At 29.1% G+C, this 22,529-nt stretch overlaps 2 protein-coding genes across 3 annotated transcripts in view; one reads left to right on the plus strand and one right to left on the minus strand.

The window, feature by feature from the left end:
* The window catches only part of LOC117174342 (pre-rRNA-processing protein TSR2 homolog), a 19,598-nt gene extending 863 nt beyond the window's left edge, over positions 1-18,735 (minus strand). Inside the window, exons 1-3 of one of the 2 annotated variants that reach the window (XM_033363382.1) lie at positions 18,685-18,735; positions 2,168-2,352; positions 1,865-1,946 (exon numbers count right to left, since the gene is read on the minus strand). In XM_033363382.1, the coding sequence (XP_033219273.1) occupies positions 1,865-1,946; positions 2,168-2,236 (151 nt within the window). In that variant the 5' untranslated portion in view covers positions 2,237-2,352; positions 18,685-18,735. Of the gene's footprint in view, positions 1-1,864; positions 1,947-2,167; positions 2,353-18,684 lie in introns of those variants that run through there. The other variant, XM_033363381.1, reaches the window with a different exon arrangement.
* LOC117174340 (potential E3 ubiquitin-protein ligase ariadne-2) lies at positions 3,152-20,625 on the plus strand. Its single transcript, XM_033363379.1, has 8 exons — positions 3,152-3,268; positions 8,525-9,047; positions 14,567-14,798; positions 14,929-15,046; positions 15,132-15,356; positions 15,455-15,667; positions 19,165-19,314; positions 19,619-20,625. Exons 2-8 carry the CDS (start codon positions 8,525-8,527, stop codon positions 19,634-19,636), a joined length of 1,479 nt encoding a protein of 492 aa, XP_033219270.1. The 5' UTR covers positions 3,152-3,268; the 3' UTR covers positions 19,637-20,625.
* Positions 20,626-22,529: the final 1,904 nt, after the last annotated feature.

The raw sequence follows: 22,529 nt of genomic DNA on the forward strand, positions 1-22,529 counted from the left end.
CCCCCCCCCCCCCCCCCCCCCCACAAACTTTAGTAATTTTTAACGAAAATAGGTCAATAAATTCTTTTAAATAAAATGTATGTAGATACTACCTTGAATTCAATATGAAACAATTTTACTTCCAAAGATTTCATGTCTCAAGATTTTTAACCAAAAATTATGAATATTCAACAAAAACGTTAATTTTCAACCGAGAAATGTAACTTTTCTACCATAAAATATGAAGTATCAACAAAACAGTTACATTTTCGACCAAAAACACGACTTCGACAAAATAGTTGAATTTTTTACCAAATCGAATATTTAATCTATAAAGATGAATTTTCAACCAAGAAGATTAATTTTCTACAAGACAAACTTTCGACAAAATTAATTAATTTCCAACCAAATAGTTAAAGTTTCAACTGAAAAAGATAAGTTTTCAACCCAAAATGGAATATTTAAATTTTCAGTTCAAAGAAATTACTTTATAAGAAACTAATTAAAAAACAGTTGAATTCGATGAAAAAAGATGAACTTTTAAAGAAATATTTGAATTCTCAACGAAACAGATGAATTTATAACAAAGATTCATTTTCTGACGAATTTTAAAAAATATAATAAAGTTTTCAAATTAAAAAGTCGAATGTTTTAGAAACAAATTGACTTTTAAACAAGGAAAGAAGAATTTTGTACAATTTAACCTAGAAGGATGAATTTTAAACGCAATAGTTGCATTTTTTTAGGAAAAAAAGCTTTCAACCAAAAATAGAATAGTTAAATTTTCAGTTTGAAAAATAAATTACAAATAATTTAATATACAAATTATAAAGGTAAATTTGCAACCAACAACATTGATTTTCTACCCAAAAAGACGTATTTTCTATAAAACAGCTGAATTTGCAAGGCGAAAATATTATTTTTGAACAAAAAATTTCGTTTCTAACAAACAAAAATCTGCATTTTCAAATTAAATGTTAATTTACAACCTGATAGTTGAATTTTTCAAACTAAAATCATGTATCTTCAACCAAAAAAAAGATTAATTTTTTACAAATTTGTTTAACATTCGACCAAGGAGTAATTTTTGAATCAAAAGAATATTTACTCTCTGCATAAACAACCAATTTTCAATTTAAAAAAATATATATCAGAGTTGAATTTTTAATTACAAAAAGATGAACACCATACATGGAATCGTTAAATTTTTAAGAAAAAATGAAATTAATTTTCTTTCAACCAAAAAATACGAATTCTCAACGAAGTACGTTATACTTGAATTTTCAAACAAAAAATTCGAATAATCGACAAAATACAGGATTTTTCAATAAATTTTTTTTAACTAAATAGTGACATTTTTAACTAAAAAAGTTAAATATTTGACCAAAAGGAGAATAGTTCAATCTTCAGTTAAAAAATTCATTTTCGACCATAAATGAAATTAATTTTCGTTCAAATTTCAATCAATTAGTGGCTTTTTGAACCAATAAATATGAATTTTCAACGAAACATGAAGTAGTCGAATTTTCAACCAAAAATATAATTTTTGACCAAGAAGAGTAAGTTTCTAACAAAAAATACGAATTATCAACCAAAAACATCAATTTTAAAGAAAACAAAAATTCAACGAAATAGTTGACTTTTTAACCAAATTCTTGCATTTTTAACAAAATTATGAAATTTTTTACCGTTCGCGTAATTTTTAACCAAACGAAATTAACACTAAAGAGTTCTATGAATTTATAATTTCAGTTCACATTTAAGCAGAAAAATTGAGAAGATCAATATGTTAAAAAGTAAAAAAGCTGGCCTTCATTTGATACTTTATGAAGCAGTCGGAATATTAAGGAGAATAAAAAATCACTTTTAAGCAAATCCAGCTTACCATTCATGTAAATAAGTTCTGTCACATAAGGGCAAAAAGCCTGAGCCTTTTCTTTCGAACCCATGCCATGTTCTACAGCAATCTAAAAAATTCAAAATTTATTCAACATTCGAGAAATATGTCTTAATTTTTATGGTGATTAATTGTTACAATAGCTAATATATTATATTTATTTGAAAACATGCCAAGTTGTCATAACCTCAATCAGACAAAGCATAAACTTTAAGATTTCAGAATGTTCAGACTATAAAAATGATATTTTACACTCTACAAAGTCTTTATTACTTTTTAAAAATATTTTACCTTCAATGCAGTCCAATTACTAAAAATTCTTTCCGTCACTGATAGGAAAAAATCTTTGGAATTCGTCATTTTCAAAATGTTTCAAAATGTTAGGTTAGGTTATTCCGCTAGATTCTTTCCGTTCGACTTGACTAGACTCTAGAATTCTATTGGAGTAGATTGATCTAAAATTAATGTCCAATCACCTGCGAGATTGAGATTTATCTGAATTTAGATATTCTGTAGCTAATAGTCAAATTGAAATCACTTCTATGCTATTAATTATTTAATTATAATTATTAATATACTTTCAAATATTATTATAGTTTCATAATAAAAAGACCTGCTTTTCGCCAACAAATTAAATCACCTGACGCAAACCGGATTGAAAAAATAAAATACAGGACGGGACCATCTTACATTTTTAAATGCATCAAAAAGATACTTTTTATTTGTACTTAAGCCTTAAGATAATCTAAAGAAAATTTCAGATAATTATATCATCGGGTTCCAACGACGGATTAACTGTGGGCGCACATATTTTTAAAGGATCGTATTGGAATTTAAGATTTAAAATCACAAGACAATATAGTTATAATAAAGCAGACTAATTTTTTGAATTTAATAACAATTATTTAAAATGTTTTAAATATCAAATTTGTCGGAAATTTCATAACAAATTTATCATTTCCAAGATTTAAAATTTAAACTTTTTAAAATTAAATATAATTAAGAGTTTCCATTAATCTCCCAAAAAACTTTTACATTTTGATTAACAAATATTTGAAAAAAAAAATAAAAAGTGGACAGAACCATTTTTAATACTATTTACAACTAATTAAATGATTTAACTATAATCAATTTTTAAAGATCTAAAAAATATTAAAGTTATCTGAATCACCTGGTTTTTATTTCATATTATTTTTTCTTTTAAAAATGAATGTTTTGCAAAAGTGTTTTTTAAACTAGCGACGCCCCTGATAAGCAACACACGTACACAAATTATCTAGTTGTCTGTTCACGCCGTTCACTGCACGAGGTGTTTCAGTCTTTCAGGATTTGTTTTGTTCGTGAATTTGAACATCGATGAATCTCTCCTGATACGTAATTAAAATTGCTAAGGTGGGTAAAAACCTCTTCACACTAAGTGAAAAGAAAAAACTGTGTGATAAAATACCCAGTACTTTCCAAGTTTGTTTACAAAACGTTATTGCAATGCTTGTGACGCAGTGGAGAAGAGGCATACATACTCCAATAAATGACAAAACTTTAGGATTTTGTACCTTTCTTTTCCAGAAATCGTAGAAATCTATTTATTTGTGGATATTAGAAACTTACACTTTTTATCTGTATCCGATTTAAGGTATTCCGAGCAGGGCTGCGATTACTTTCTCGGGAGAAAAAAATGTCAGATTTCTTTCTTCCAAGCGTATGCTTAATTCCCGTCACTAAGTGCAATCGTTACGTTATTTCAAGGAGAAAGGACTGAAATTATTTTGTGGGAGAATTCGCAATATGTTTTGATATATTATTTCATTTTTTCTCAGAGTAGGATTAGTAGATAAATTTAAGGTTATGGCGACTTGGTAAAGTGGTTTGGTGGGTTTGGTATTTACAATATTTACAAAGCTTTAACAAGTATAGAAGGATAATTTATAGTTCTTTTTTGTAGTAATACACACATTTGATGAAAATGTTATTTTTTTCTGAGCTATATTTGTAACCAATTCTTCTTATGTATAATGTTATTGTCAATTATCAACTTGTGGAAACAGCTATAAATATCTCTTATGTATAGATCAGGGTGGCCGCAGGTCAGGGAAAAGTCAGGGGTTTTGAAAAAAAATGCAAAAGTGAGGAAATTTCTGTAAGAAGCATTTAAAATAACTGTCAAGAAGGTCAAGAATATTCAGGGCTCCCGCAGAGTTACTTTTTCCTCTAGTCTTCTCAGGTCTATGTACCTATTTATGATTTTGTTTTAAAATATTTTAGGTTATTTTAAAAGATTCCAAGAAATTTTTAACAGATTTCAATAATCTGAAGGGAATTAAAAAAGTTTTCAAAACGTTTCAAAGGATTTTTAATATTTTAGGGTATTTTAAAATTTTGTTCTTTTATTGAAAAATCTACTTTTTTCATACTTTATATTCTTTTTAATATTTAGTCGAGATTCATAGAGAAGAAAATGTGAGCATTTCACGTGTGATAATATCAAAGTTAAATAAATAGATTCAAATATATCAGAATTCTATATAAAATTAGCCAGGATAAAGGAATTTTCAGTTTTTAAATATGACCTTGTAAAAATCGTGCAAATATGAATTTGGAAGATTTGAGGATATTTTTTTAAATTCCGTAGAATTTTCGAGAGCTTTAAAAATTTTCAAGGAATTTTAAAAGGTTTGAAATGTAGGTTTTTTAAACTAAACAATTTTCTAGATCTTTGATAAATTGCAAGGGATTTCAAAAGGTTGTAAGGATTTGAAATATTTTAGTTTGTCTTAAAAAATAACAAAGAATTGATTTCAGTAATTTACTGGGATTGCAAAGGTAAAATGCTTTGGGGAGTTTTCAATTATTTAAATGCCTTTGCAAGAACTTCAAAAATTTTCGAAGAATTTAAGAAGATTTCAAAGGATTTGAAACATTTTAAGATATTTAAAAAATTTCCAACGCATTTTCAAGAGTTTTAACCAATCTCAAGGGATTTCCAAGGATTTTAATGATTTTACGGGATTCATAAAATTTGGCATGTAATTGAAAAATGGATTTCCTAACATTTTGGCAGATATGAAACGATTTTCCAGGACCTACAAGGATTAAAAATATTTAAATTAATAAGATAACCAAGGATTTCATGATTTTATGGGATTCTAAAAGCTTTCAAGGTATTTTAATCAATTTTCCAAGATATCAGGAAATATCTTATTTCATGTAATTTTATGGGATTTTCTTATTATTTAATTAAGTGTAACGATTTTATTCACAAGATTTGAGGGATTTCGTATGATTTCAAACATTTTGGAATATTTTAAGTTATTTCGAAGTATTTTAAAGAATTTTAAGATATTTTAAAAGCTTCCAAGGAATTTTTAATTCATTTTAATAATGAATTATTTCAAGGGATTTAAAACATTTTTAATTATTTCAAATATTTTAGGGTATTTTAAACTATCCGAGGGATTTTTGTAATTTAATGGGATTTCAATGAATTTTAAATATTTTAGGGAATTTTTATGTATTTACAAGCATTTCAAATGATTTTAAAGCTTTCAAATAATTTAATTTTGCAGGAATTTTCCATTATACCAATGAGTTTTTTTTATTGATTTTGATAATTGAAACATTTTAATGATGTTAAGGGATTTGAAAAAAATATTACGACTAAAGAATTTAGGAATAGTCTAAGGGATTCAAATGATTTTAAAGGGTTTTTAAAAGCTCTCCAGGTATTTTACTAAGTTTTCCAAGATTTCATGAAATATCAAACATCATGTAATTTTACGGAATTTTACAATTTTTGTAATGTATTTCAAAGAATTTATTCACAAAAAGTGAAGGTTTTTTGTAGTGTTGAATTTTTAGGCATGTCATTAAATGGGGTCATCAACATTTTTTTTGCTTAAATTTAATGTTAAATCTTTTAGAAGTCCCGAAGAATTTAAATGTGAAACTAAAACTTCATTTCGTTTACTCAATAGTTTGTAATAATTAATTCAAAAGTGACAAAATGTAGACCGGAAATTTCGATTTTTTAAATGAAACCTGTGGCGCCCCCATAGCTCGAAATACGTGTGTGACGTCATAAGTTTTTAAAGCCAAAACATACATGTGTCCGATTGATAAAAGCAAAGTTATTGATTATCAATTGTTTTTGGGCTAAAAGTAATCTGGTTAATTTGTTATTTTACATGACGACAAATTGAACAAATATCTAGTTTTAATATACATTTTACGTAAAATGTATGATTAAAATAATAAAAGTACTTCAAAAATATATTTTTGTATATAAATACCAGTTGGATTATTATTTAACCATAAAACATAGCCTGAAAATTTCTGATCCCTAGCACTAGCCATTGTCAAGTAATAAAGTACAATCAGGGTGGCCACCCACCCGGGAGAATCAGAAGAAAGCCAGGAGAAGCTTGCTCCTGGATAAAGCCGGTTCAAAGTGTTTCTCGCAATTTTGACAGAATCACACATTGCGCAAAAAAGCGATTCAGACGTTTTAAACGTCACTTGATACTACATGATATGATACTTATTATCAATATATTTATCGTCTTTAAATTTTTTCGAATTTTCAATTTCACAATATTGTGGTTTTTAATTCAAATATTCAACATTTTAGGACCATTTTGCTATTAAATATATCAAAATTACGTATTAAAAGCCTTAATATTGAATTTTGAATAGAATACATTTGGAGGTAAATATAAAGCACCCTACTCAAAATTCCTGTAAAGTTTCCTATATAGGAACCTACATAAGATCATATATATGATCCTATGTGTTTCACATATAGGTGCCACCTATATGAAATGGCATAGGATCCTATATAGGTGCCTGTATAGGATCCTCCCTAATAAGGTACTTAATGATACCTCATGGTACCTAATGGTATATATGTCTCTAGGTGCTCCTGGATGACCAAAATAACTTCTGCACAGCTATATATGATTCCATACAGGAACATATACATGATCCTATACAGGAATCCATATAGGATCTTATATCATTTCCTAGAGGTGGCACCTATAGGTGAAACGTATGGGTTCCTAAATAGGAACCTGTATAGGAAATTTCAGTAGGACAATTTCAAATTGAAAAGCTTAAAATTGTACAATTTAAAAAAATGAAATCATATTATAGCAAGATTGTTTTGTATTCTTTATTTTAATTTTTAATTTTCAATGTAAGATCTTAAAATTCTCCGATTTTTAGTTGAAGGTTTAAACAAATAAATCATTTCAAATTGAAAAATATTTGATTCTAAAATTTCTAGAATGAATAATAATTCTAAATAAGAAAAATTTTAATTGAGTTAAAAATAAAAAGTTAAACCAGCTGAAATTGATGCAAAAGCAAATGGATAGTTTCGGTAATTTTAAATGTCACCACTTTAGAGTTCTGAATTTTAATTATGAACGCTACATTTTTAATTTTATCAGTATATTTATTTTTAATGCAATTGATTTTTTCGTGTTCGAAAAATTTGTTATCAGCTTGAATGATAAATTATAATTTTATTATGTAATACTAATTTAAAATTCTAGAATTTCAGAAGCTTTGACTTTGGAAAATTCAATTTAGTTTTAAATAATTAAATGTCAAATATTAATCGCTTTAAATTTAAAGTTGTTCAAATTCAAAAGTTTTCAATCCTTAATTATTTAATTTTGAACGCTTTTAATTATAAAGAATACAATGTGAATTCCTCTAGATTTTAAATGACTCAATTGATAATATTCGAATCTTAAAGTAATCAATTTTTAACGTTTTTAAATGGTCCTATTTTCGAAATTTTAATCTAAAATGATACTAATTTCGTTATTCTCCAATTCGTATTCAAATTGCTTAATTTTTAACGCTTCGACTTAGAAATTATCAAATTCAATCCCTTCTTCTAATTAAATTGTCCAAAATCATTCGTATACATTTGTTTTAAATTTCCGACGTTTGCGATTCAAATTATTAATGATTGTTTCAAATATATTTAAAACCGTATATTAAAAAATTGGTTTCATAATAGACTTTTAAATTTGCATATTTTAGTGTTAGGACATAGAAATCCAGAGACAAGAACGCGCGATTTGCGCACGTGCATTTATTTGCGCTAGTGTGTAGTACGCATCTCTGTATTTTTCTTTATCACACAAAAATATCCTTGTCCTACTTATTATATGACTCAAAGTCAATCGATTTCTTAGAAAAAGTTTCGCTGATGTTTATATCGACTTCCGCAATAGATAAAATATTCGAAATACTGTAGGTTTCGCAGAGAGCCACCCTGACAATACACAATACGTATGGTACGAAATAAAGCTTATTTTATATTTCTTTATTCGCAATAAATATATTTGATAACGTTGAAACAGTTGAAAAGGCCATTGGATATACATCAAAATATTTGTTTTCAGGACTTCTTACTCTGCAATTTATACATTTAGGCACAAAGCACCATTCTTACTATTTACTTATTTCCATTAAATTGCTATACCCCAGGTGGTGAGGGAAAATAAAGATTTTGTCAGGGGAAAGCGTTAAATTCATTAAAATTTATCTAAAAGATACTACAATAGGAATTCAAATTCTGTTATTAACATTTGTTTTCCAACTTGAACATATTGAGAAAAACTGTTTTTTTTCTGATAGATGACGGAGGAAGAATACGATAGTGAAATGGATTACTCCGACTCTGATTGCGGAGACACAGGTTATGAGGACTATTATAATCTTCAGCCCTGGGGTAGCGAAGCTGACGCTGACGTTGATCCGGATCAGAGCCGAAAAGACCCCGAATACGCTATTCACGACTGCCTTCGAGTCGAAGAGGTCGACAGATTACTAAACGAAAATGTCGAGGTTTTAAGCAACAGTCTGCACATCACACCGTCCTTGGCCAAAGTTCTTCTCCACGCACACGACTGGGCCTTGCAAGACATTATCACCAAGTATCGCACCAATGCTTCGGGACTCCTTGTCAGTTCAAAAATTAAACCTCTCCATCCATCAGATCCATCATCTGCCCTCAAAATTCAAAGAGGAGGACTTTGCACTGTCTGTGTATCTGTTTACACCCCGGATAGGTTCGCTGTTCTCACCTGTGGCCACTCCTTCTGCAAAGACTGCTGGTGTATGCATTTTGAGGTGCAAATCACTCAAGGGATCTCCACTGGTAGGGCAATTAAAAAGATGATACGAAATTTCAGAAATTCGATTATGAATTAGGACTTCGTATAGCAGAGATCACAGTGATTCCTCAGTTTATTTACAGGGAAAATAGAGGAATCCTTTTTCGAAAAAGGGGAATTTTTTTCTTTTAAAAATACGGACGTAATGAGCCAAAATTAATCAATCTAACACTTTACTAAGATTGTGCTAATCCTTCACGATGATTCATTATAATAAAAAGGAGGTGTTTCGGGTTTCAATCGTGTGTAAAACTACGAATCTTGTCGGTGTTTCATGAGCATTGCAGTTCACATCCTCGGGGCTAACCTGATACTTAGGTTTCAGGTTATGTTGTTCTTATTTATGTTCCCTACGATGTCTATGATTGGCCAGAGCGCCCGTCCGTGGAGGATGGTCGCACCTAATTGGCCAATCAAGTTCTTTTATTAGGGTGAGGCGCTCTAACAAAAATCATCGTAGAGTATATATACATACACACACACACACACACACACAAACACACACACATATATATATATATCCGTATCAGGTTAGCCCTGAAGATATGAAATGCATTGTTTACGAAACGTCACCAAGATTCGTAGTTTCGCACTATTGCAAGATTCTTTTTTTTTGTCTCATGCAGTTTCTTAAATTAAAATATAAAATTAATATTAATTTATACAAGATTTTTATATTTCGTAGTATTATGTAAAATAAGAGAAAAGAAAAGCAAGCACAATATCTCTTATGATTGATGAAAATTAGTATTTTATTTTCAGAATTAATATATATTTTTTGTGTACAGACAATCAAACCCCTGGATTTTTGTTTTAAAAAAAAACCATTTCCGGCGAAAAACATAAACTTAAACGAAAATTGTTTAAAAATTCTAAAATTTAATTTTTAAACATAAATGATTTTAGTTTAAAATCATTATTATGTTTAAATCTTTTTCTAAAAACGGGCGCATAACCTCAAATTTTTCAAAAATATGTTATCCCATTTGCAATCTAACCATTTCTTATTAAAAGTGCCGATTTCCTATATAACACGCCAAAAAATTCAAAATTGTACACAAATTTTGAATTTAATGACTAAACGATAATCTGAAAATCTAATGATTTTTAAATTAAAAATACCAATTTTCGATGAAAAAAACCAACATAACTAAAATGGTTAAGAAATGTGTTATTTTATTTTATATTTAATAATTGGTTATTAAAATTACCGGTTTCCGGTATCTAACGTCAATAAAAACATAGACACATTTTTTAAATGTAATGACATTTGTTTAAAATAACCGATTTCCTGTGAAAATATTTATCATAACCTTTAATTATACCAAAATTGTAAATTTTCTTTCAAATTGATTTCTGTATTTCCTGTAAAAATGGCAAGAGTAACCTACAATTGTACACAAATTTTTAATCCTTTAAATTTAGTGACTACTCAAAATAATCATTTCCGGTGTAAAAACGCCAACACAGCTTAGAATTGTTAAAACGCTATGATGTATCCAAAATTGTTTTGAGATTTTATATTTTGTTAATTTTATAATGATTTTTGTTTGAAAATGTCAATTTTCAAAGTAAAACAAAAACGTAACCTGAAATTCTTCAAGCCTTATGCATTTTCATTGAAATCTAATGGTTTTTTATTAAAAATTCCAGTTTCCGACAAGAAACACCGTCAAAATTCGAAATTGTTGGTGCTTGTAAAATTCATTACTTTTAACAGAAATCATTAAATTTAAATGTAATATTTGTTTTAAATTAAAAATGTTAGGTGAAACATGCCAACATAACCTTAAGTTGTTGAAAAATTGTAAATATTCTTGGAAAATCTCATAATTTTGTATTGAAAATACCATCCTGAAAGAAAAACAATCACAGAAAATTGTTCAGGATTGTCAATTTTTTCAAAATCCATTTTTTTTTTAATAAAAAATTTCTTGTGATAATTGTTAATATAACTCAAAATTGTTTAAAAACTGCAAATCTTGTTCAAACTATAATGATTTTTCTTTTAAAATACCATTTTTTTGTGTTAACCGCTAAAAATAACAAAAAATTCTAAAACTTTAAAATAGAATGTTTTTTTTTTTTAATTTCAATTTCCGGTAAAAAAGGCTGCGACTATTTCGACGTACAAGTATGGCGAAATAGCCGACGGTAGCTTATTTCGACACACAATTATGGCCAAATAAGGACGGTATTTTTCTTTCGCCTTTTCGAAATATATGCAGGAGAGGGTGACGGTCAAAATAAGGAGCATAACTTATTTATTATTATATGGTAGATTATAGTAACGAAATTAATCATTAAAAAGGCAATGGTAATATTGCACAAGCAAAACATGAGAATGAGAGGCGAGTGAACCTCAAAATCTCAAGACATGGCTCAGAGGAGGTTCTGACCACCCTTTCAGGTGGCACTAAAATCGAACGCGCGAAATTTAAATTTCATTATACTTTGCTATTATAGCTACGAATGAAACATTTCAATTTTAGGAGAATAAAAAAAAGTTTTTAATGATAATATAATATTAATAAATGATTTTTGCTTAATGTTATAAAGTTGCGTATTTTTCTGAAATGTTTAACTGTGTTTTGCCTCTTTAGTTATGAATAAATAATAAATAAACATTAGAGAACAAAAATTAAAAATATAATTTTCTAGGGGGGGGGGGCTGATATAAAAATATTTTTAATTCCAAATTTTTCTTTTGCGCCTTGCAATAAAGTTCATGTGGTAATTTAGAACGAAACTTTTGCAAGTCTTTTACAGACTTAGTCCTCCCACCCACTCCTAATTATTCAACTATTTGTTTTTGCCTTTTGTGTAAGATATCTTTTTTGTTTAAATTAATTCTTTTATGCATTGGAACAAGCGCAAAAATAATTCACTTGAAAAAGTACAATAATATTAGCAAAAATTATTCTTTTTGAGGTTCACTTATTATTTGGTCGTAACTAAAAAGTTCAAATAAAACTAAAGATTGTAGAAAAACAACACTTTCTAGCTTTACTCGAAGAAAAGATAGTCATCAACAATAATCAATAATCAACAATAATCAATTGAACCCTGAAGAAAAACTCAACTATATAGCATTAATAAAGAAGAAGATAGTTATAAACAATAATAATTTGTTTGAATCATTATTTTTGCTAAGTTGACTTTCTAGCATTATTCAAATTGAATATTAATAAAAATAATAAAAACAACTCACTTTAATTGAGAATTGGACAAAAAGTGAAAAATTGTGGAAAAACTCAAATTTTCTGTCATTATTCTACGAGAAAATTGCTAAAAACAATTTCTTTAAATAACAAGTTATCAGTATAAAGCGATATTTTATGTACCAGAAATAATTTGCATTACAAAAAAAACGCAAAAATCATAATTAGCGCCAAAAACTCGCAAACCCCATTTTTGAACTTATGGGTTTTTTTTGGAACACTAAAAACAGACGTGTGGGTGGTGCTTCTTAAAAAGTAATTATTCATCTGTTTTCTATGGCTGATTGCGAAGATAAAACTTGAGTTTCAGTTCAATTAATTTAACATTAAAGATTTTGAATAAAATTTAAAAAAAACGTCTTTTTTTCTTATGATAAATACGTGTTTACCTTCATGGGGCTTGCACTACATCTAAATATCATTTTTCTTCAAAGCAAAAGCATCCGGGCGTTGTTCATGAAAATTCGAGACAAAAAATGTGGAACACCCTAATCTGCACTCATAAAATAGAAGTAATCTTTATAATACTCAACTGAATTATTATAAAAAAATTTCTATAAACAAATATTGGCAAAACTATTATTTTTCGTAAGCTTTAAAGCCAGAGTTGAACTTCAAATCGTAGAATATCTTGGCGACAAAATATGTTGTGTTTTAGAGAAAACTGAACAGCACTTGTATTCCCAATTAAAAAAAACTGATGTTATCAGTATTTGAGTTTTGAAGTTTTCTTTTAAAATATTTACAAAATCTGTTTTTAAACAGCTATAACTTTTTACTTAATACACATATTTAAATTTGCCTTCTAGATTCCAGATCTGTCGAGGAATGAGAAAAATGTTGAAAGTTACAATATTCTTCTGAAAATATTAAATTACTATTTTGTCAAGTACTCCACCTTTTATTTTTTGTTTGTTACATGTTTCATTTTATTAGAGACACTTTATATACGTTTTATGTGGGTTAAGCCACTTTTGTGGCCACGAGAATTTTTCTCTCGAAGCATGGATTTTTTTCTGGCGATATATTTGAGAAAATTCTAAAGAAAAAACTTTGCTTATTTTAAAATGTTCTACAAGAAATACCTCACAGTAGGGTCTATAATGCACAACATATTAAAGAGGCGAATGATTCTGTTACTTGAAGTTGCATGAACTGAAATAGATTCGGACATGACAATTTATAATTATTTTCCTAAAATTGAAATGTTTCATTCGTAGCTATAATAGCAAAGTATATTGAAATTTAAATTTCGCGCATTCGTTTTTAGCGCCACCTGACAGCAATGGTCAGAACCACCTCTGAGCCATGCCTTGAGATTTTGAGGTTAACTCTCCTCTCATTATCATGTTTCGCTGGTGCAATTACAATCGCCTTTTTAATGATTAACTTCTTTATTATATAATCTACCATATAATAATAAATAAGTTACTCTCCTTGCATTGACCGTCACCCTCTCCTGCATATATTCCGAAAGGGCGAAACAAAATATCGTCCTTATTTGGCCATATTGTATGTCGAAATAAGCTGTCGTCGGCTATTTCGCCATACTTGTATGTGGAAAAAAGCTACTGTTGGCTATTTCGACATACATGTATGGCGAAATAGCCACTTCGTAAAAAAAATGCTAACATAATCTACAATTGTTGAAAATGGGAAATCTTGATGATTTTGTTTGAAAAATTCTAATTTCCGGTGAAAAAAATTAACACAGCCAAAGTTTTTAAAATTTCTAGCCTTTTTCGAAACTTTCTGATTTTATATTACATTTTTTTAATTAATAATTTCGAGCAAAAAGGACTATCATAAAACATGTATAATATTAGTATTAATTAATTAGACAATTTGACAGTTTTAATGTAATGCGCAAGTATCTCTCTAAACTAATTATAAAAAATAAGAAAAACAAAATTCTTAAATCAGGGATTATAAAGGATTTGTAGAAAGTTAGGGTGAATAGGGGACTGACTGTGATCACTGGTATTAAATTTCAACCCATTCTACTGATTACAGAGTAATTTACCAATTTTCCGCACAATTTTTAATTAATATAAATTTAAAGGTCTTTTCAGTAATGATTAAATTCTGAACAATTGTCATTAATATTACGATTAAATATGATTGAAAAGCCTGGAATTACAATGATATTATTTTTACTAGCAAAAATATACATTCTTTTCCATAAGAAAATTTATCATTCGCCGTAAAGTTCTAAAATAATCATTAAGAACTTGAAAAGTCAAAAGTCCTGGGGAGTTAATGAGAAAATAATTTCTTTACAGGAATAAGTTGCATGGCACAGGATTGCGAAGTTCTAGTACCGGAAGACTTTGTCCTTACGCTTTTGACTAAACCCAGCATGCGGGAACGATACCAACAGTTTGCTTTTCGAGATTACGTAAAATCGCATCCATATTTAAGATTCTGTCCCGGTCCGAATTGTCAAATTGTTATGAAATCCAAGGAACATCGAGCGAAACGAGTAAAGTGTTCTTCTTGTAAGAGCATTTTTTGGTACGTTTACCCTTCAAAATAAATACAAATTTAATTAAGCAAACATGTTTACAAACTTTGAAATGTATGGTGTAGGATTCTAGCATGAATACATACAAGTTTGTGCTTCATTTTCAATGTAATATTTCAGCTTCCGATGTGGAATGGACTATCACGCACCGACTGATTGCGGGACAATTCGGAAGTGGTTGACAAAGTGTGCTGATGATTCCGAAACAGCAAATTACATCAGTGCTCATACCAAAGACGTGAGTAAAGGATAAATTGAAAATACAATTTTCAAAATTTTCCTGTATAGTTTCAACGCCTCTAATGTCTTTTAATACAATCCAGTGTCCGAAATGCCACATTTGCATCGAAAAAAATGGTGGCTGCAATCACATGCAATGTTACACTTGTAAACACGAATTTTGCTGGATGTGCCTTGGAGATTGGAAAGCACATGGGAGTGAATATTACGAGTGTTCACGGTACAAGGAAAACCCAAACATCGCCCACGAAAGCGTTCATGCGCAAGCAAGAGAAGCCTTAAAGAAGTATCTTCATTATTACGAAAGGGTGCGATTAACAAACTTATTCAAAATTTTGTTTCCTCTCTAATTTTTAATTACTAGGGTTTGAGAGCTAGTTCTTGAAAGAATATTGATTCTTTACAGTATGAGAATCACAGCAAGTCCTTAAAGCTGGAACAGCAGACCTTAGAGACTATTAAAACCAGGATCAATAAGAAAGTAATGACTGCGAGTGGAACTTGGATAGATTGGCAACATTTATACGAAGCGGCTTCTCTTCTCGCACGTTGCCGTTACACTCTTCAGTACACATATCCCTATGCTTATTATATGGAGGCAGGTCCTCGAAAAGAATTGGTGAGAATCAGAGATTAAAAGTATAACTTAGACTGAATTCATTTCAAATCCGACAGGTTCGACACTTGAAGTTGCAGAATCCCTCAGGGGGGGGGGGATATTATCTTTTTAGAAAGGATATTAGACGATACGTATTTTTGCGATTTGTGAAAAAAAATGGTTTACGAAGTTATGTGTGTTTCAGTTTTTTGCTTTGCTTAAAAAAACCTCAATTTTTTCTTTAAAATTATATAACTTTTGATCTAATTGAGATATTTAAGATTTCTTTCCACATTCAGGCAGAGATTTTTTTTTAGTTTTTTGTTAAATTTGTACTATCATAAGGAAAATATCTTGTGAGTTTTATGCGAACTAAATAACTTTTGTGGCCAGGAGAATTTTTTTTCATAAAATAGAATTTTTGCATTTTTCTTGTGAACAATAACGGATCTGAAAAAATGTTGAAAATTAGTTTGCATGATTAAAAAAGTTTTATAAGAGTCACAATTTCCGATAAAAATAAAGAATTCAATATTTATACAGAAAAAAATCTCTTGACCATAAAAACGGTTTAGTCTGCATAAAATTGATAAAATATTTTTTTTTGATATCAAGAAAAATGTGTACAAAATATTTTTTTAAATGTGATGATTTAATGTCTGTGCAAATTTAGATTCACAATAATAAGTAAAATTCAAAGAATAAATTTAAATACCAAACGACGAGTCTGTCCTTACTTCGAAACTGCACAGAAGAGTAATTTATAATATGGGAAATCGTGATCTACCATTTCGCCACCTGGCGGCGAAAACTGGAACTAGAAAAAGTAGGCACCAATTTAAAGATATATTTTAATTTTGGCATAAAAGTATTTTTACGATTGTTTTGTAAAGTATAAAACAATAATTGAATACTAAAAACATATCCTCATAAAAAACAAATAGTTTGAGATAGAATTTCCATCTTATACAGTAAAAAAACACATTTTTATCAAATAGGTTTAAAAAAAACAATTATTTCACTATTTCATGAAAGTTTCAATGCATTGTAAGCTTAAATAAATTTTAATTAATGTATGTAGCGACAAATTTCATCCAGATTTCACAAATAATACGAATAATATACGATTGGAATTTAAATACGAATTCTAACCTAACTTTTAGATCAGATTTTTAAATAGTAAACATTTCATGCATAAATTAATACAAATTTATTTTCAGTTCATTATTGCTTCAAAATAAGTCCAATTTAGGTTATTATCTTTGCAAAATCACGATAAATAGTAAAATAATTGTTTTTTTTTTGTTTATAAAAAAATATTTCGGTCATAAAACGTGTTTTTTCATTGTATAATATGTGAATTCCATCTAAAACCCTTTGTTTAAGATAAATACTTATTTTTATAATCCAATAAATATTTTATACTCAAAAAAATCGTTAAAACACTTTTATGTACAAAATAAAATGAATCTTTAAAATCACACCTATTCTTTCTAGTTAGGATTTCTGTCGCAGGATGGCATATTGCAGTTTAACCATTAGGTATTGTCACTTCAACCATCAGCTAACTTCACTTCGGTAAAAGATGAGGAGGAAAACCATTGACCAAATGCATTGAACAAAACTTTATTTCTGTAAATTCTTTATAAGTAATAATAATTATTATCATTTTATTATGTCTTTAAATAGTTTTTAACAAATAAAAACTATTTTTCTAAAACAATTATATGGGAAAAAATTAGTTTTTACAACGATATTAGCAAAAATGAACCGAATCCATGGACTTCGAATATCTTGAAATACCTCACAATATATTCAAATCCATTTCATTTCTTGAAATACTTAACAATCTTTTATAATATTCGGAAATCCTTTTGAAATTCCGTGGATGTACTTTAGAATCATTTGAAATCTCTTAAGATCTTTTTAAATCCCGTGAAATCATCGAAACACCTTTATATCTCTTAAAATCCGTTGAAGCCCTGTAAAATTCTTTGAAATATTCTTAAGGGATATAATGAGGTTTCGAGGATTTCACGACATTTTAAGGGCATGTGATACTTACAGTTTCCCCGGCTTTTTTCCCCACAAAAATATAATATTTATGTTCAGCTCCATGGACATAGGAAACAAGGGACTAGACATGCCATTGCGGGGGTGATGCAATGAGGGGGGAGGTCGGCCACCTTTTGATGTCCCGCGACAAACATGGCAGCGCCCACATGTTTATATTTTCATGCACAATTTGTCGGCAAAAATGCTCTTGCGCATAATCAAATGGCACATCGTAAGATGGCGGCTCTACCCACTCATGGAATTCCCCCCCCCCCACCCTCCTGTGGATTCAACTCCGCTAGCCAAGTTAGGATGGCATGCCTAGTCCCGTGTTTCCTATGTCCATGTTCAGCTCTCTGTCCTTCCGATAATGTAGGTCTCTGTTGTATTGATGCTGTCGGTAACACAAGAAGAATTATGGAGAGAATTTTAACACACATAACCTCAAAATGCACACGTGAAATTTATCAAAATTAAATTTCTTTGAATTAACCCCCAAAAAAGTGTGCGGGGACGTCCGTTAGCATGTTCGCTATCATTCCCCAGATTTTGAAGACAAAATATTATTGCAGGGAAGAAGCCGGGGGGAACTAAAACTGGTGAAATCGATAATAATTCCTAAGCGCCACATAAATTAATCAAATTTAGCAAAATTAAAATGTTCTGATTTAACCCACAAAAAAGTGTTCGGGGATGTCCGTTATCATATCCCAAAGTTTTAAGACAAAATATTAATTATTCTAGGAAAAATGCCGGGGGAACCTAAAACTGGTAAAATCTATCATTTTCTAAGTATCACATGCCCCTAAAGGCATGTGATACTTATGTGATACTTACAGTTTCCCCGGCTTTTTTTCCACAAAAATGAAAAATTTTAAAAACTGAATTCGGAGATACTATAAAATATCATAACGGGCGTCCCCGGACTCTTTTTTTTGGAATAATAAAAAAAAAATGTATTGTGCTGAATAAAAATGTTATACATGCGCATCATTTTGAAATACGTCGTTTTCCATCTCTGCTTTTCCGATAATCTGGAAATTATTTATGAAATAAACTTTTTTGATTGCCTGCAAACAAGGTTAGTTTCGGTAGATTATACTTACTATGTTTATTTGTAAGTCCAAAGTTTTCGTCCAAAAATATTATTTAGTTTGGAAGTAACGCACGCGTGAATTGTAACACACATAACCTCGAAATATACACGCATGTTGTGTAAGAAATATCAAAAATTTTTTGATAAAAAAACACAAAAAATGTGCGGGGACGTTCGTTACAAAAAAAAGTGTGTGGGGACGTCCGTTAGCCTGTTTGCTATCATTTCCCAAATTTCTGAGAGAAAATATTTATTATTCTAGAAAAAAAGCCGGGGGAACCTAAAACTGGTAAAATCGACAATTTTCTAAGTATCACATGTCCTTAAATTTGAGAATAGAAAATTAAAATTAACTTTGACTTTCTAGTTTGAATACCAACAAGCCCAGCTGGAAGCAGAAATCGAGAACCTATCCTGGAAGATCGAGCGAGCAGAGACGACAGATCGTGGGGACTTGGAAAACCAGATGGACATCGCAGAAAAACGTCGTGTAACTTTACTCAAGGACTTTTTAGAGGTATAAGAATTAGAACTTTTCGAACGATTTTAAATTCGCATTATTCTATCAATACTGAGCAAGCATAAGTATCTACTAATGAAGATCATAGAAAAAGGTTAGGTTCCACTCTCTTTTCGAAAACAACAAAACTCTGAGAATCGAACGCGTTTTTCTAGATTAGTTCTTGTAAATAGTCCACGAATCGTTCAGTTTCGAATGAAAGAAGCGATTCTACTTATTTATTAATCGAGGTATTCGTTTTGCTGATACTTATTCTATACACACAAATATTTAGCCAATCTTGTAAAGTTCTTTTATTTAGGTCGACGCGCTAGACTGAAAACTTTCCCGAATAAAGGAACTCCTGCGGCTGAAGTTCATAAGAATAATTTATGACTAATGACTACTCAAGTTTTTCTGCAGGATTCTATCTACTTCTGTATTACTAAGAAACTTTCAAAGGAACATTTTCATTTTTTATTTCAATTTTTTTTTTCGAATTGCCTTGTCAGGGAACTTTCAGCAACTTTCGCCTTTTGAACGATGAACTTACGCGCGGCTTTGCTTTCGAATCGAACATGTACTTTTGTTTTAAAGGACGAATAGATTCATAAGTTTAGGGGTGAATTTTAAATCTAGAGATTCCATGCGAGGACAAGCATTGCAGGTTGAAGGCTTCTCTTCAATTTGGTCGATTTATGCTTGATATTGGCTCAAATATATGTTGAAGGATTATTAAAATTCTGATGTTATTGTTAGTAATAAAAACGGATTAAATAATTCTTCTAAATTGAAAAAGGGCGTTTTTAATTATTGAACGGTGAAGTTTTTAAATGTGATCTTTTGACTCCTAATTAGACTTAACGCTATTAAGTTAATTCTCGAAAACTAAACAAATGTATTATAATTAGATTTTTTTAATTGATATGTTTTGTCATGCATGCACTTGATTTGCTTGAGGACAAAATTAAATTGTTGAGAGGGCCTTTAAGTATTGTTAATATTAAGAAAATCCATTGAGAAATGTGTGTGAGATCTGATGTTCTATGCTGATATCAGCTTCGTGTAAATAATTGCACAAGTATACAATGTGTGTTGTCGTTTTCTATGAGTGTAAAATTTGTGCAACGATCAAAGTCACCTAAATTGTGCATCTTAGATTTTAAGCTATCTCACTCCATTTTCTAAGTATTTAAGTAGAAATGTTAGTAATCAGTCTAAATTCCCTGAGGAAGTCGGTCTGGAGAAATTTAATTATGCCTTGGAAAGTGTAAAGCTCGACAAACAATAAAATGTAATAGATAGAATAAAATGTAAAGGAATTTAAAACAGTTTTTTTTCTTTAGATCATCAACTTGAAAGTTTTCTTTATCAGGCATTTTTTTCTTTTTATTATCAATTTTATTTTAGATAACTGTATATTCCATATGAAAAATTGAGATATTAGAATTTTATTACCCAGCAACAAATAATGAGATATAACTAAAAATATTGAATTACATTTACTCTAATGCTCGGGCGCCACGATGGGACAAAAAAGGTTTCTCTTAACTTTTTAAAAAAAAATGAGTTAACTGAGCTAACTGGTTATAACATTTGAGACAATTTCTTTATTTTTGTATTAACAAATTAAAAAGTACAATAAAAATACTTTGAAACTACTTTTCAATTTTTCGTTCTCAAAATACGTAAAAATAATTCTCAGTCAGCATTTCTGGAAAATCCACAGTAATTATTCATATTTTTAATTAATTTATTTTAAAAATACTTATTTTAAGCATTTCCTGCTCTTTGACAAATGGTTAAACATTGATCGAAAATAAATAATATTAACGATGCTTCAATACCTGAGAATAATTGTTCTTTGTTTCAATAAATTGAATAAACAAATACAGATTTTCGTCAAGTATGGTGCTTCATAATTAATTTTTTATTTTATAAACAAATTAACAACTTGTTAACAAATAGATATCTTTTTTATAAAATCGTCTGCCAATGACTCGGAAAGGACTTTATTAGAAGACTCTTTGAGGCAACAATTATTGCTTATTTTTGTCATTCATTTGATAAAAAATACAAATTTTTCTATTTTAGAAATTGAATCGGCTTCAATCTGATAAACTGAAACTTTTTTTAGTGTAGCTTGCCCCGGAGAATCTAAATATTAAGTTTCCAATTGAGTGCAACAGCTTCTTGATTTTTCTTTTTATTAAACAAAAAAAGTTAATTTAAAAAAGAAATCGATCCTAAAAAATGCTGGAACTAGTCCAACTGGCCATAGTGCAAATAGACACTTCGTTTTTTTTATGTAATCCAATATTTTTCTTTAGTCACAAAACAAAAATAAAATGTTACTATTGCAAAATAAAATTGATTCGATAGATTTTTGGTATTATGAAAATTAAAGTGTTAAAATTAATTGAATGGTTTGGGAAATCGATCAATATCGACACAACTGAATAATTCTGAAATTATAAAATTTTTGAATTGGGAAATTCCCTATGTTTCAATAATAAGACAATAATAAAGATGAATTCTTTATTATTTAACAATTTCTTAATTGTTTAGATTCGGAAATTTTTGTATGTCGGCAATTTTACAGTATCGGATATTTCATAATGGCTATAATTTTATTTCGGAAATTTTTAAATTCGGCAATATTATAAATTGTCGGGAGTTTTCCAATTCGTGAATTTTAAATTTCGACAAATGTATAATCTCAGGAGAAACTTTTAAGTATTATCTTGTTGGAGATTTTCAGTTGTTCCTTCTTTTATGGGTTTGAATGACAAATTTTAAAAAATTTCCTGTGTTGAAAAATTATGGAAAATTTTTTTATTTGCAGATTGTGACCATTAACAGCAATAAAAGTAAGACTTTTAAACACATTTTTTTTCAATTTAGAATTTGTTGAAACCGCGCAAAAAGCAAGTTTTTTGGATTGAATTAAGTGCATATTTTTTGCAAAAGTTGAATTTGTCGAACTTCATTTTTTTCAGCTTGAAACGAAAAATCATGCAAATATTTAGCTTTCATGGGAAAAGATTATTTACTAGATTTTTTATTTTTTAAATTTCAGGTTCGACATATTAAATTAAAAAAAAAAATTGAATTTATTCTTATTTTCGCATAATATATACTAGGCAGTCTGATAAGTCCCTGAAAAATGAAACACGGAGACGTTTTTTTGGCCAAAGTCGGTTTTATTTTTCAACATACTCTCCTTTTAGGTC

The sequence above is a fragment of the Belonocnema kinseyi genome, chromosome 6 (genome assembly GCF_010883055.1).
Source record: "Belonocnema kinseyi isolate 2016_QV_RU_SX_M_011 chromosome 6, B_treatae_v1, whole genome shotgun sequence".
NCBI classification, from domain to species: Eukaryota; Metazoa; Arthropoda; class Insecta; order Hymenoptera; family Cynipidae; genus Belonocnema; species Belonocnema kinseyi.